The following is a 16,635-nucleotide window of genomic DNA, read 5'->3' as shown; positions in this document are numbered from 1 at the left end:
ACTGCAGTACATGTCATGGAACTCCCTACTTAAAGAAAATAACGTTTTGTGACTTCGCACTTAATGGTTTTGGAATGATGATCTTTTTTCCTTTCAAGTGAACCTGTCATTTGAAAACATCAGAATAAAAAACAAGAAATGAATAGAAATATATTGCATTTTTTGCAGAAGCAATCTAATTTTACAAATTCCTTTATTAGATAAAGGTAATGACTTAATTTTATATGTATGATGCACATTTCACACTCCGAAATTAGGCAAAATATAGAGAATCAGTGCTTTTCAGGGCTAGATGGTACAAAACATGAGGTTATCAGGCGTCCTGTGTTATATTGGTGTTTATACAAAAGTATGAATTTGGATATGTGCCGATGAAAAAAAGAACACTATGTCTGTCTTTCAAAAACATTTTGATGTGAGCAATTTTAATAAACAATGCCTTTTTTTTTAAACAACCCAATAGTTAATTGCCAAAAGCAAATTACTCTCATATTGATTTTTAAAAAGTAACAGTTCTAGAAAAATAAAAACCTCTAGCTACAGCTGGATTGATAATTTCACTGTGGCCTGTATTAGTAGATGGGGCCTAGATAAGGAATGGACAATTTCCTGTTTTCAATTAATTGAAAGGGGTACCAGTCATGCGGGGTGTTGCTTACATGTCATTGGTTATTGTTGGATGAAGTGAAGACCAGCTATAATCACTGACTGTACCGATGGAGGAAAGTTAGGAAATGAGAAGCCAATCTTCTTTATGGGGGGGAATGACCAGCTATCCATGCTTCTGGAAAACAGACTGTCAGTAGTAGATGGCTTGGGTGTCTAACTCAATCTAGGACCTAAAAAACAAGAGATAGTTGACCCTAAATGCACAGTTAGAAGTCAAAAAGAGCACCAAAGATCACCTTGCCTCCTTCCATGAGCACAATGGGTTTATATTGCTTCCTTTGAAAAGTTTCAACTGAGGATACACAAGTAGAATTAGATATAGTGATGAACAAACCGCTGCCTTTCGTTGACCAGAGAAAGAATATGGACCCAACATGATAGTTCCACTGTCAACCCAACTTTTCAGCCTTCCTAGGTAAATAAAATAAGTGTGTCATTGAGTTGGGTAACAATCAACATTTGTTATCTGTCAATTATGCTGATAAAACTCTTGGGCTGAATGAGCACTCTAAAAATTCACATTATTTTATGAAATGTAAAACTAAACCACTTATTTGTAGTCTGTATGTACACAACAATAGTTCTTCAAATCATATTTGTCTGGAAATGTACTGCAAAAAGAACCTCAAGTATGTTGAGGTGAGTAAACAAGTGTCCCTGAGCAGAAGGCGGGCACAATGTCACTCCTCTTTCTGAGCAAAAGGAGTTTTCTGAAATCAGTTTCAAAGAGGTGAATTCTGTCATTCCTCTGACACAGGGCCCACTGGATGCCAGCAGACAGAAGTGGAAGTGGTCGACTTTGTTCCATGCCCGCAGTATAGAACATCCCCTGATATTTTAGGGCTCTTCGCCTTCCTGGGTCTTGGTGAGACTTGATGCCGAATCAGTCTGCTCCTCTTGGATAGGGATGCGACAAGAATTGTTTCCTACAAAGTCAAAAAAGAGAAAATCAATTTCGGGTGTGGGGTCAGACCATAGGAAAGTCAAAGAACAAGGACAACGTCAGTCCCTTTTTCATCATAGCATTTCATACAGGGCTGATCCTGTACAACGGACGTTTCATAGAGAAGAAAGTATGTCAACTTCCTGTTGTCATTCAGGGCTAGGGTGTGCCCGGCATATGAAGGGAATGTGCTGGGTGAGTTGCGGGTAAATATAGTGGCAAATGTTTCGTTATTATGACACCTATGTAAATAATATTGATTACAATACGATAGAATTCCGATATCACTTATCAGTGGGGATTGGTGGTTCTGGGCAAAGCATTATCTTGGAAAATATAATGACAAATGGAGCATTACTCTGTATCATTACTGCATCTGAATACCTTATTTTAAAAAGATGGTTATGACATAATTGGGAAATGTAGTATGACAATTACAGGCTGTGGCCCAGCTTAGTTTTTTTTTATGATGGTTAGTTGGCAGTAATCAATTGCATTCCGAATACAGACGTGCTCGTTCCACTAATATCCTTACAGTTTTGAAATACTGAACAATTTAATCAATAAGAATTGTTTGCTTCTCACTTTGTTTGGTAGGAAGTATTAAAAAAAAACATTTTAATATTGAAAACTGGTGTCTATGATGAAAGCTTTCTGCAATCAATTTAATGTACTAATGCAATATTTCAGTATGTGTAAGATCTGTACATATGATATTTTCACGTGCCAAGCATGGTTGTGGGGCAGTTACTTAGTCATTAAGAGCCTTCTCCATGCAGAAAACTGCTGATATTGTTCCATTTATGGTATGGTGGCGTAATATTTCAGTATGTGTAAGATCTGTACATATGATATTTTCACGTGCCAAGCATGGTTGTGGGGCAGTTACTTAGTCATTAAGAACCTTCTCCATGCAGAAAACTGCTGATATTGTTCCATTTATGGTATGGTGGTCCTGCAGAGAAGTGTTAGGTCCGTCCCACAACTTGTACAATAGCTCTCCTGGGCCCTGCTTGTACTGTCGGAATAATAGTACATCTGCAACTATAGCAGATTGCAGGAAAGTGCTGGTGCTGATACCAACCACTTCTAGTATGACAGGTCGTGAATGAACTGCTGGTGTTGTCCAACTACAAGGATAACTGTCCTTATGGTAAGCCACCATACTGTCCGAATAAAATATGGTGATTCTTCTAAGTTTTGCTGTTACTGTCTGTTACTAATAGAGAAACCTTTCTGAGAAATGTTGGTAAGGTAACTTTAAATATGGTAGCATCGTTGACATGTGCCAGTACTAATGTAGTAGTGGCATGTTAGGCTGCAGAATTACCTTTCACTGGGCATCCTATTCTGCTCCATGATCAATTAGTCAAACTCTAGTTCACCCCTTAAACACTTTCTCCATCCTCTGCACGACATTGTGTTCCTAGAGTAAATGTTTTAATTTCCACTGCTGATTAGAATGCCTCATTAGTGGAGGTGGACTCAAAGGGACAGGGAGAGCTCCAAAGGCAAAATATGTGATGTCTAAGGCAGAGAAAACTCTTGAATCCCTCATAGCCTACATCCAGAGAAGCATGGAGTGCTCAAGCAAAACTTACCGTTAGTCCTTAACACAACTGGACCATGCTTCTTTGAGAATCGTTGGTGGACGCACACTAAAATGGAGGCTCCTGAGATAACGAGAATAGTGAGGATGAGGATCATCACAAACCAAAATCCTAGGTGTTGGGAAGTAGAAAAAGCAGAGACTTCATTTTCAGAAATTGAACAGTAGATTAAATAAATGCTTAAAAGCAACCCAATGGCAAAGCTCAGAGACGGCCATGCTGATGCATTGGTCATATACTAAGGTTGGTAAATTTCTCTAAATATCTACACCTTCTCCTACGGATCTAGCAGTGACATATTCATCTAAGGAGCTGTGAGGTATGCAGTTAGGTGCCATAAGTGATACTCTTCCTTCAGGGATATTAGTGTTTTCAGTGCTTCTGGCTTGCCTGATGGGACCCGGTGAGGAGAATTAATTTATTATTTAGGGGCTCAGACCTTTCACATTGAACATTGTACATCCTGCCACTGATCAGGCTGGGCATGAGGAAGCATGTGTGCACGTCTATAACTCAGAGGAGTGGGGTAAGCAGCAGGTGTTCACCATAGGAGAGCACCAGTCCGATAAATTACCAAGTCCTGGATTTCTGAATGTCCTGGCGTTAGGCTGAGTGATCAGTGTGTCGAAGGCTGCTTGTGCGACTCACAGGCACACAAGAGGCTGTATTGCAAGCCATTTCTCACTTTTATCGCTGTCTTACTGCAAGAAAAGCTGTCCTTTCAAATGTACCAACTATGCTTACCACCCTCTGCTTTTGTTTTAAACTTTTGCAATATTGGGTCATTTATAATGTCAACTGCCTCTTAACATGTGTAGCAGGTGCATTTTATTTACAATATGTAAAGTAACTTTATTTTAACATTTCCTTTTGTGTTTACATTTAGTTTATTGTTTTTGTATGGCTCGTACATAGTTATCAGCCTGCTTTAAAGCACTAATAAAAACATAACTCGGTTCCTGCAAACTGCACTTTTTTCTCAAAGCACACTTTCTATAATGAATTATAAATAATTGCATTTGACATGAAGGGTTAGAACTGATATCACCTTTATGAGTAACAAATAGAACAAGCATTTGCAATGCAATATGTCTCACATTTGCTTGAGTTAGATCTATTGGTGTTGTAAATGCATAACTGGACTTTTCTTGCTACATAAATTGATCTGCCCTGCCATATAATTTGGTCTTTTCTGCCACATAATTCCAATGACCCTGCATATAACTAGAGGACTTCCATTTACCTTTTTCCTCTATCTACAGCAAAAAGTAAAAATATTGCCATTATATATTATATTTTTTATATTATTATTTTGGTCCCCTCTCCCTCCCACCTAGTGTGCGGACCCAGAGATGACCTAGACCAAAAGAGCACATTGTGTGATGAATTGTGGGATGACATTTGTTGTAAAAGGAATGTCCCCAAAGCATTATGGGGAGAGTTTTTGAGTGCAGAGAATATTGTAGTATCTTAACTGTAATGCTCAGAATAGCCCCTAGAGGCCACCACTATAAAAATAACATTTGTAAGAAGCATGGTAATGTAACTATATAGTCAGCCCCTAGAGGGCATAACCACATTAAAACAGAATGGCAGAAAGTAATGCAGTGTAACAAAATTTGTACCCCTAGAGGGCGTAGTGCCGTACACATTTTCAGGCCTAGAAGGCCTACTGCAATACTATTACAAACGAGGCCCTTAAAACACAAACTACTCCCAGCTGTAAAACACAAGTTCCAGCCATACAAAGTGTTGGAAATTGGGTCTCTAGTTGGCAGAGGTCTACACCTTTGTCCAAGTAGGGACCACAATCCTAGTCAGGGTAAGTCACAACACAATCCAAATTATCCTGTGCCCACCCTCTGGTAGCTTGGCACTGAGCAGTCAGGCTCAACTTAGAAGGAAATGTGTAAAGTATTTGTGCAATAAATCATACAGTAACATAGTGAAAACACCACAAAAATACACCACACGTTTAGAAAAATAGATAATATTTATCAGAATAAAATAAGGTCAAAATGACAAGGATCCAATAAACACAAGTTGAAATATCACTTTTCAAAAGGTTTAAGAGTCTCAATCCTTATAAATTAACAGTTGTCTCTTTGTTACACACAGTACCTGGTATGCGTCAAAATATATTGATGCAAAAAGACCGCAGATGAGGAGATGCATGGAAAAATAAGGTGTTGGGTCGGATTTTCTGACGTGGCATAGACAATGCATTGTTTCTTTTCACGCTGCAAGGGGTGTGCGTTGTTTTTCGGCACACAGTCTAGGTTCCTCACTGCGATGCAGGGATATTTTGATGCCCAGGGATGATGCATTGAAAATCCTTGATGCACTGGAAGAAGGCACATGTGTTGCATCGATCCAGTAGGCAGTGCATCTAGTTTTCCGTCGCAAGGTAGGCACTGCGTCAAATTTCCTGTCGGGAAGTCGGGGCTGCTTTGTTCCAGGTGGCTTTGTGGCTATTTTTCGGTCCCAATGCAGGCTTCGCGTCCATTTTGGCAGGCGCTGCATCAATTTTTCGACGCACAGGGAATTTCTTTAAGAGGTGAAGTCTTTGTTGGCACTGAGACTTCAGAAACAGGAGGCAAGCTCAATCCAAGCCTTGGACAGCATTTTTCGGGGAAGGCAGAGTCCTTCCAGCAAAGTCAGAGGCCAGCAGAGCAACAGCAGGGCAGCAGTGCTTCTCAGCAAAGTAGTCCAGATGAGTCCTTTGGGCAGCCAGGTAGCTCCTCTGACAGAGTTCAAGTGTAGATCCAGAGGTGTCTGAGTTGGTGGGGTCAGAGACCCAGTTATATACCCAAAAATGCTTTTGAAGTGGAGGAGACTTCAAAGAGTGGTTTTGAAGTGCACAAGTTCCCCTTTCAGCCCAGTCCTGTCTGCCAAGGTCCCAGTGGGGGTTATCAGTCCATTGTGTGAGGGCAGGCCACTGGCCTTTGAAATGTAATTGTCAGGCCCTCCCTTCCAGCCTAGGAAGATCCATTCAGTATGCAGATGACTGCAGATATGACTGAGTTTCCTGTGTTTGTGGTTGTCTGGGTGAAATGCATAAGGGTGCTGTCAACCAGCACAGACGAGACATTGATTGGAGACAGGCTGTAAGGCACAGATGGTTTTAAGTGCAGAGAAATGCTCACTTTCTAAAAGTGGCATTTCTAAAATAGTAATATTAAATCCAACCTCACCAATAAGCAGGATTTTCGATTATCATTATGGCTATACTAAATAGAACCTGGTTACCCCCTTTCAGATCAGAATCTACCACTCAAAAAGTATATGAGGGTGGTCCTAATGTTAGTCTGTGAAAGGAGCAAGTCTCACAGTCGTAGAAAGTAAATTTAGGGTTTTTTCACTACCAGAACATTTAAAACACATATGTACATGTCCTGCCTTTTACCTACATAGTACCCGGCCCTATGGGTTACCTACGGCCTACCTTAGAGGTGACTTGTATGTAGAAAAAGGGGAGTTTAAGGCTTGGCAGGTACTTTTAAACACCACGTAGAAGTGACATTGAAACTGCACACACAGGCCCTGCAATGGCAGGCCTGAGACATGGTTAAGGGGCTATTTATTTGGGTGGCACAGTCAGTGCTGCAGGCCCACGAGCACCATTTAATTTACAGGCCCTTGTAAACATGTAGTGTACTTTACTAAGGTCTTATAAGTAAATCAAATATGCCAATTGAGGATAAACCAATGTTACCATGTTTAAGGGAGAAAGCATATGCACTTTAGCACAGGTTATCAGTGGTAAAGTATTCAGAGTCCTAAAACCAGCAAAACCAGTGTCAGAAAAGTGGAGGGAGGCAGGCAACAAAAGTTCAGGGATGATCACACTAAAGCTGTCAGATCTAACAAAAAGACATTGAATGGTGGAAGAGGTTACTATTTTGGGGTCCCTCCAACCGAGTGTGAGGACCTTCTCATTTCAGTGAATACTGTAGTATCTTGATTGCAATGCTCAGAATATCCCTACCTGTAGATCACCATAATACAAGTTTCATTTGTAAGAAACATGGTCATGTAACCATTTAGTCAGTCCTTAGAGTGCATACCTACATGAAAATAAATGTCAGAAACTAATGCAGTGTAACCGTATATGAAACCCCTAGAGGGCGCAGTGCCATACACATTTTCATGCCTAGCAGGCACACTGCAATACTATTACAATTAAGGCCCTTAAAAGACAAACTACTCCCAGTTATAAAACAAAAGTTCCAGCCACAAGAGAGCTTAAAAAGACACTGAATGGTGGGAGAGATTACTATTTTGGGTTCCCGCTAACCTAGCGTGGGGACCCAGAGATGACCTAGACAGAAAAAGCGAGCCATGCTGAATGGTTTGCTGGTGGTCCCATTCTCATAGGACCACTACAGGCTGAGTTATGGGCAAAAGTTTAAAAAAAGAAATGCTCTGCAAAGCAATATGGGACAAGTTTCCAAAGTGCTATGAATATTGTAGAATCGTCTCTCCCCCTGTGGCGGGAGAGCCGCTTTGAGGAGTTCTGTGTTTTTTCTGTGTTAAATGCTCCAGTTTGTATATTTTTCAATGGCTTAATTTGTTAAGTGGTACTCATGTAAAGCGCTCCTCAGACTGAGGTTGCGCAATATGAAACTTCATGTAGTCATGTAAAGCACTCCTCCGATTGAGTTTGCGCTATATGAAACTTAACGTCCTCATGTAAAGCGCTCCTGCGATCGAGTTTGCGCTATATGAACTTTTTTTTTTTAAATGAAATCCCCACCAGCTTGCAGCCTTTGTGCGCAGATGCCACAAAGAAAGAGTGGCATGCCCAAAACAAGGAAGAGGAAGAAACAACATACGGCCACAGAGGGAAGAGGCCAGGCAAAAGAAAAAAGTAGTGTGCCACACTAAGGTATATGGCCAATTGTGCAATAATCCAGGTAACACAGTCAATCTCTAAGGCGGTAACAAAGCAGTCTCAAGACAGGGAAAAGTAAAGCATTTACCTAAGAAATCAAGGGAAATTTAAAAGGCAGGCCAAGGAACAAATGAGAGTGATGGGCACAAGATGGATGTGCTGCAAGCCCACATATGTAGATTACAGCATGAGCAACAGCGCTTGTGCACTGCCTAGGCTCAACCTAAAAAGGACAACACAAGAGCATGCTTCTTAAAGCAATATTTACATTCCTTCAGAATTTATTGCATTAGAGGTGTAACTGAATGTTCACAGATGTATGCTTTATGAATGTGTGGTTCGTATTAAAACAAGCATGGTATGTCAGAAATGTACATGCATATCTATTGTACACTGAACACAGCTATGACTGCAAAGGATGGGTGAATAGGATGCGGCAGTGCTTTCTATGATGAAGTGTCATCCTTGCCTACACAAATCAGTCACAAATTTCCTTAATTGTGAGCGGAATGGGTTTAGCATGCAGTAATGTCCCACCTATCATTGCAGATATTGGTGCAGTGGATATTCAGAGATGAAAAATTACGAGGATGTCAAGGGTTGGGCCAAGAGAAATGGGTAATAACCAGGTGGTACTTCACCAATTGGTGTTGTTTATTTTCCTATGTATGACCATATTCCCACCTGAGATTTCAGCTGAGTTTTGTAGCTGGAAAGTAAAATCTGAAGAGGGGGCTGAAAGGGCAGTCTAGGTGGGAAATGGGCAATTGTAATTGTATTTATATAGCTCTTACTACCCCTGACAAGGCATCAAAGTGCTTTTCGGGGAGTAGCAAGCTACTCCGGAACTCAAGAGGAATTAGTGGTGAATTAGTATAGCGAAATATGAGTACTGTATTAGTATTAGTTAATTTGAGTGGAGGATTTGTGCGTTTGTTAGTTGGATTGATCATGTAATGTTTGCACATCACTTGTTGTCCCGATACAGCGGGAGCTCCTGTTACCAGACCCATTGGGATTACTAAACTACTCGTAATTGGTCATAACTAATATCCTGGGTCCTTAATGAGTGTGTATTGTGTATACACTGAATGACCGGGGGTGAGCGGGAGTGAGGGCACATGGATCCATCAAGTGGGCCACATTCATGATTTTCAAAGATCAGCAAGCGTCAAGGAAGCTTCTACTGCTTCGACATGCAGTTCAGAAATCATGCCTGAGCTGCTAGTGGTGTTTGCATAAGATAGTGCCATCTGCAGAGCTGTACTCGCTGTAAAAGCTGCACAGCTTTCAAGTGACTCTGCATTGTGTGCCCAGTGATAGTATTTGTCACAGTAAACACAGATTAAGTGTCATCATGGCATTTTTGGCAAAATAAGCCAATTTTAATATTTTGACACATATCACAAACCTTTCTGTGGCATGTAAAAATGTCGCTGTAACCTTGTAAAATGGGTTACAAAGTCTTTGCATGCAACCTGGAATGAAAACTTTGTTTCTATGTGAGATCTGACTCAGCATTTCCACTTCCAGTGCTCAGTGTACAGAAACAGAATAAATATTTCAGACACTCAAGCAGGTAATGCAATTAACTTGTCAACTCGTGATTTTACGTAAGCACTTACTAGAAATCTACAATATGTGCGTCCTTGGTAGTACTCTTTCCACCTATTTTATTAATTCTACATTTATTTTGGAAATGTTTACCTACTGTGATATCATTACATGTCCAATGACATATTATAGCGATCATATGAAGTAGTGGTAAATTGTATCTTCACAGATGGTGAAACAATCCCTTGGATTCTATGTTACAGCCTTAGTCAGCAAATGCATATCTGAGGTATTACACGGTACAACATATACTGTAGAGCTGGCCCTTAGACACAAAGGTTTCAGTCTTAGAAAGAAGAGCTACTTCTCAGGCACAACGGTTACAATCTTACTAAAGTTATCTCGCAGACACGAAGATTATAGCATTAAGAAAGAAGAGCTACCTAGCAGAGAGGAAGGTTACAGCCATGGTCAGTAAATCTATCACTCAGATGTAATAGATTCAGGGGCTCATTCAGATTTTAGCACATATTAAATATCTGCCAAAAAGAGCAGCTATTGGGCCTTAGGCCTCAGACTTTAAGGCAGGGGTCTTCAAACTGGGGGATGGCCCCCCTAGGGGGATCTCAAGTGATAGGGGGGTGGCCAGGCTCTTGCTAACAAAAGCATTATACTTATAACATGGCTTTGTTCCAAGTTGAAACAAGCATTTGCAATGCAATGGGTCTCGCGTTTGCTCGAGTTAAAGCTATTAGCGTTATAAACTCCTAATCTGACTTTTCTTTCCACATAAACTGAAAAGTAAAACAGTTTCACAGAAGCAAGCCAACGGCCACCATGAGCACAAAGCAAACACACAACAGGAAACAGAAGTTTGCTCGCTGTGAAACCTATCTGCAAAAGTGCAATTATCCATGTAACAGGGTCGATATCATGCAAAGCGCTCTACTACTGCCCAGCAAGATCATGCTGCCTATGAAATAAAGAGATAAAGTAGTGCAGAAACCATATGGAAAACATGGAGCCTCGTATGTTTTCAGTAGTTGGCTGGTGCACTCGAGGAGGGCTAAATGCCGGCAAAAGCATGGCGTATGCATGCCTTTTACTAATGAAATCAAGCAAATTTTAAAAGGCAAGCCCATGAACCAACCAAACTGATGGGCGTGGTTAAAAGCCCACAGAGAGATTACATCAGGAACAGAGCACTTTGCGCTTGACCCTAAAAATAAGCAGCAGTAAAACGCTCTGTATTTGGCCATCACTAACATGTTTTGTCATTTGTGTCCAAGCTTGTAGTATGTGTCAAAATGGAAAGGACTATAAATACTCTTCAAAACCCCCACCCCCATTTCTAATAGTCACACTATGGATACTTTTACACATTAGTAAGGCCTGCCTGACAAAAATAGTATGTTTGGCATCATGTATTTGATTGCATGTTTAAAACAGTAACATATCTTAACTTAAATTTTTAAATAAGTCTAGACATATTTCAACATTGCCAATTTAATAGAATAATTGTGAAAAATTGAGAATGGAGCCCAATGATGTATTTGTTTCCACAGGTAGGGCAAAAGGTTTGAAGACCACTGCCTTAGGACCTCAGGCCCTTTGTACCTCAGGCCGCCCACCCTATCTAGGGCATTTAGGACAGACATTATGGCATAGATTTTTCCTGGTTTAGACTGGTAGAGAAAATCTGGCAGTTCTGAACGTGAAACCAAACAAATGCCCAATCCCACCCCCACCATTTGCTAGCAGACAGTTTTCAACATATCAGAGCCCTTTGTATTTTGTTTTTCAAAATCAAATTCCTGCTGGGGAGTTTGTTTTGAAAGACAAATAACCTTGCTGAGGGGGTGCAATAAAATAGCCTCCTCTCATAACATTGTCTTATTCAAATGCCAATAAAAATGTGTACTAAAAAGAATAATATAGCCTCCTCTCTGCGGAAGGCAAAGATATTCCCGCCCATGTGGCAAAGATCTCTACGTATAGCAGCAGTCTTCTGCAGGGGGTCCGGAGGACATCCCTTCAAAGACCTGGCTGGCTAACAGGCATACCATCAAATGTTAAAAAAGCCCTTGAGACAACAATAGTATATCTCAGATATTATGTTTTCCAGCCTTAGATATCACAGCTAAACTTAACATACTCACCTGGGGGATACATCGAGTCTGGGTCTTGCTTGGGTGTGTTGAGGACATCCTTGGGCCTGGCTGTTAAAGTCAACGTGCCATGTAGAATGGTAGTGAGACCCGATGTCAGGCTCCGATTCACTACACGTGCCAAGGTGGGGGACACTATGGCAGGTAACACAGAGGAGGACACTGAGGGGGGGTTGTGCTTCATGCTGCATTTTACATCTTTTTCTGGAGATCCAGGTTCCTCAGTCACTTCTCCTTTACTTGTACAACTGAAATTTCAGAGATGGGAAGGAAGGAAAGGCAGAATGGAGAAGAGACAAATAAGTAAAGAGAAAAAAACGAGAAAATAGAAAAGAGTGAATGGGGATAAAAAAATAAAATGAGGGGATTAGAGGAAAGGGAGGGAAGAAAAAGAATGAAGAACTATATTAACATCAACAGATACAGACACAACAGAACACACAATTTCCTGAATCATAACTTTATAGTACCATCTTGTGGCTAGAGACAGAAAAGAAGAAAAATACTTTTTTCAGAGGCAAACACTTAAACTTCTACTTAATCAGAACAAATATGCTTTAGGTAATCATGCATTCAGGTTTGTATATAACATTTTTGTAAATTTCGTTCATAGAAATAGTAATTCCTTTTGGGATCCATAACCTTTTCAATTAAGGTAGCTCACTACACCTAAATGTAAGGTGTTTTTCTCTAAAGCTACCCCACCTCTGCTAAACTCTTCATCGTTCACCAATCCCAACTAAACATGACCCATATTTTTCGCAAGCAAATGCCCAAACCGGAGCAGCATACATTTTGTTTTTATTTCATAGTCTTGCAAATCAGTTATTAAGCTGGAAGCTTCTGTAATAATGAAAATGAACTTTAGATAATATTGGAACATAATCAGAATTATCTTTCTTTCTAGTCTTTAATTCTTATCTCAAAGCCTTAGGGAATCAATACATAAAATCGAATGCTCTACGTTTTTCAAAACTTGTAAATAACACATGCACCTTATAAACATCTCTAAACAGTAACATCGAGAGAAAAAATCGGTAGAAACATAAGTTGAAGAACAATAATTGTTAGGAACAGTCTGTGCAATTCGAAACAAGAGATGCAGTCTGTACCAATCAGAAAAAGACACAAAACGTGTTGCTTTTTTATTGGTGATAGACACAGTCAAAGAAACCAGCAACAAAGCTTGCTACAGTCTAAACATGACACATTCACCCTACACAAATTCCGACTAAGTGACAACCAGCAATAAATCTGGGCAAGAGAAACACTCCAAAAACTTTTCACAAGAGGCATAGCATGAATACATATCTAATCAAAAGACAATGCCTGCAAATAATCTTTACAATGAATAGACCTAACCAATAAAAATATGTTTAACAGTCCCAATGTGCAATACAGCCAGACATATGATGCAGACTTCAAACATTCTGAGCAAAAGTCCGAGTCTACATTTATTCTGAACAAAACGACACTGCAGAAATCCTACATGAGAGATAAAATCTTGGGAGATTGTGAATAGGAGACCTCCTACAATAAATTCACAGCATAAACACATTCTGAGACAGAGATCTAGCTTGGATTTTTTTTTACACAAAACACATCCAGTAGGTTTCTGAATCCTTCAAATAAAAAAATTAATAAGATGCTCTTAGGGGAAAATACAGCACAGATAAAAAGATCAGAAAATCTGCACAAAACACAACCTGGAAAATTTCTAAGCAAGAGACTCGCTAAAATAGCAGGAAAAAAGATGAACGCCATTCAAATACTAGACGATAGACAAAGGATTTTTTCTATGCCAGTTCTGAAGCCGATACATCCTGCAATAAGTCTGAATACGAAGCAAACGGGAATAATTTAGAACATCAGAATTCTGAAACGTAGACACAAATTGCGGAAGTTATGAACACCAGACACAAAGTCCAAAACATTTACATGAGAGGGATTCTCCAAATGTTCTTTAGAAAAAGCAGCATAGCCTAAAAAAATGAAAAGAGACATAGCATTTAAACTTTCCACACCCTTGAAATATTCTGTAAGATTCTTAAAAAGATACATCTAGCAAACATTATGAATAAGTGACACTTCCTGAACAAACGCTGACCAAAAGAGCCTCATGCTAAGTAGCTACACAGTTAACAGTCTATAACAATTATATACACCAGCCCTTCTGCAAAAAATTCCGACCAAGAGGCACCTTGAAAAAATCTCAAAAGACATAGAACCTGCTAAATCAATCAGAATAGAAGACACAGGGCACAAACATTCTGAAAAAAACACGCCCTACAATAACTCCTGAAAGAGGCACAGCTGAACATATTCTATACAAGAGGCACAACCTATAAATAGGCGACAGGCTGATTACACATAAGATAATAATGTTCCAAGTGGCTAGGAGGACAGAAAAGACATTGCTAACTTACTTACTTGGTCCACTGTCGACATGGCTGGTTGTCGCTGGAAAAGTATCCTTTCTGACAGGGTACACATCCTGCAAACAAAATACTTCTTATTAATAAACGAATTCTGCAGCTAAGCCCAGGTGGTAGACATATTCGGACAAAGATCGCACCACAGGAGGATGTAGGAGTTGCTACACAGGACTGCGGATCTGAAAGGCAACTAGTGCTAAGAGACTTTGGAGTAATTCCTCCCCAGCCAAACAGCACCAAGCTTTGGATAAAGCCAAAGCCACAGGAATTACGCGACAGGGAAGGGTCAAGCATTGCAGCAGCTTTGAGTGAATTATGAGGCAAGAAAAGGCAGATTATTTGGTATAATATGGCACATTTTGTGCCAGTATTATTGAATTGTTTTGTCTTTTTTTTTTTACGCATATCAACTCTTTCTAGACAAAGGGTCTGCCTCATTCTTAACAGTTTACCACTCAAATACAGCAATGGGTGATTAAAAGTGACTAGTCAACTTTTGATAAGGACTTTAACGACGCAACAACAGGTGTCACTGTGTTATTAGTAAATTTTGAACCATTTGAGCTCGGAACAATTTTTAGGTGTAAAATCTGAAAATTATGTTGCAGATTATGGATTATGTGGCAAATGAGGCAAATCCATAATTATATGGAAAATGACACGGGCGTAGAATCACATAATTAGAGCGGCTCTGGTTAATGCTCTCCCCCAAAAAACTTCCTGTGCTGTCTGAGGGGAGATAAGAGGAAGAAAGGCGATTAGTTGCTCTGCTGCTAATTAACAGGGCTGGTGAAAGGAGTTTTGCTGACGTAGGTAACGTTACATTGTGCTTCTCAAGACAAACCCAATCTACATCTTCTCTAAACCCATTAACTCCCTAGACACTTGAAAAACATTCTTGGCACATTACGCACATCTCACTTCAATGTTTGGAGAATTATAATTGTGAATTCGCTGTGTAACAAATAGGTGCTTAGAAGAAACCATCATCCCACGCACTAATTTCTGACATACAATTTGAGCATTCACTGTAGACACTAGGCTGATCTGGCTTGTGGAGCTGCATCATTAGTGGTGGATTTTTGGTTCTTAGCCGGTTTTCAATAACTGTGACATAATTACAGATGGGTCTACTGTTGGTGGTTCAATAAATTGAGGATGGTTAATGTGAGTGATCGAAGCAGGATTTTACAGTTTATTTGCCTGGCACTCTGTAACTAATCAGAGCGAGCTAAACACCTATTCACAAAACACACATATGATGGTCAGAATGCTTACAAATGTGCCAGCCAATGGCAATTGTTCAAGCCAAATTCTAGTCAATTGTTCCTTTGTCTATTATACCTCTCCAGATATGGACCAGCCATATGCAAATGATATTTGGTCCTAGACTAATGTAGACAATCCATCCTAATCTCTGAACTATTGAACTCCCTTGACAGGAACATAACCAAGACTGGTTCAATCTTGTTGCAAGCATAAATATGATGCAGCAGGAGTCCTGTGATAGAGATAGTGTGGGACCCATCTTTAGACATAATCTTCATGCTTGGAGCATCACATTGGATTACAAAGATGGTGTGTGGAATGCTTGAAAAAGTCTCAGCCTCTGGCAATCGCTTGGGTTGCATTTCAGTCTTTTTCCCCATTATGAAACTCCTCACAGGAACTAGCCATTCAAGCATTACATCCATCACGTTTTTGTTTCCCTAGTTCGATTGTGGAATCCCAACGAGGATGAAACTGCCTATTTTGCTTGGGTTCTGGTCCAGAGTGGACATGTCTGGCATGTTTGAGCTGGACTGTTCCTAATGGGATAGGGCAAAGGTTGTCATATGATAGCCCCATGTCTGGAGAGAGTGACCAAAAAAACTGATGAACTGCGATGCAGTTGTGTGTAACTTCCGGTAGCTGAGGTTAATTCAAGCATTAGACACATCACTTATTTGCTTCTCAGTCCAACAATGAAGTATGCTAGGTGCTTGAGTCTCGTGATCTCACAAACTACACACTTTCACGCCTGGAACATTGTTACTCTAGACCAGTGGCTAATTTGCCTTAGCTTTGCATTGGCCATGCTAATTAGATAGCCCTACCATAGCATACCATTAGGTAATATGTATTTGATCCTTTTCAGAGCTCCTATGTTGGAAGATTAATGATGCACAGATTACTGACCGACAACCTAAATCTCTTGGTTCTCCTTTCCTTATCCCAGCACTTACATAAATGAAGAGGTGCATACACCCTCGAAAAGAGTCACCCTAATGATAACACCATATAACTGAAAGAATTTGTCTTACTCATCATCATGATTCATCCGCTCCCTTGTGAGGGCCCATATCATTTAACGGCTCACCTA

The 16,635-nt window shown here is 40.1% G+C and overlaps 1 protein-coding gene across 1 annotated transcript in view; it reads right to left on the bottom strand.

Moving 5' to 3' along the window:
• Positions 1 to 238: 238 nt before the first annotated feature.
• TNFRSF4 (TNF receptor superfamily member 4) overlaps positions 239 to 16,635 on the bottom strand; it is a 56,893-nt gene continuing 40,496 nt past the window's right edge. Inside the window, exons 4-7 of the mRNA XM_069241100.1 lie at positions 14,269 to 14,332; positions 11,830 to 12,086; positions 3,214 to 3,333; positions 239 to 1,595 (exon numbers count right to left, since the gene is read on the bottom strand). Of these exons, the coding sequence (XP_069097201.1) occupies positions 1,507 to 1,595; positions 3,214 to 3,333; positions 11,830 to 12,086; positions 14,269 to 14,332 (530 nt within the window). The 3' untranslated portion in view covers positions 239 to 1,506. The remainder of the gene's footprint in view (positions 1,596 to 3,213; positions 3,334 to 11,829; positions 12,087 to 14,268; positions 14,333 to 16,635) is intronic.

Source organism: Pleurodeles waltl, chromosome 6 (genome assembly GCF_031143425.1).
Source record: "Pleurodeles waltl isolate 20211129_DDA chromosome 6, aPleWal1.hap1.20221129, whole genome shotgun sequence".
Lineage (NCBI taxonomy): Eukaryota > Metazoa > Chordata > Amphibia > Caudata > Salamandridae > Pleurodeles > Pleurodeles waltl.
The sequence above is the reverse complement of the archived record's forward strand: the minus strand, read 5'-3'. Positions and strand labels throughout refer to the sequence as shown.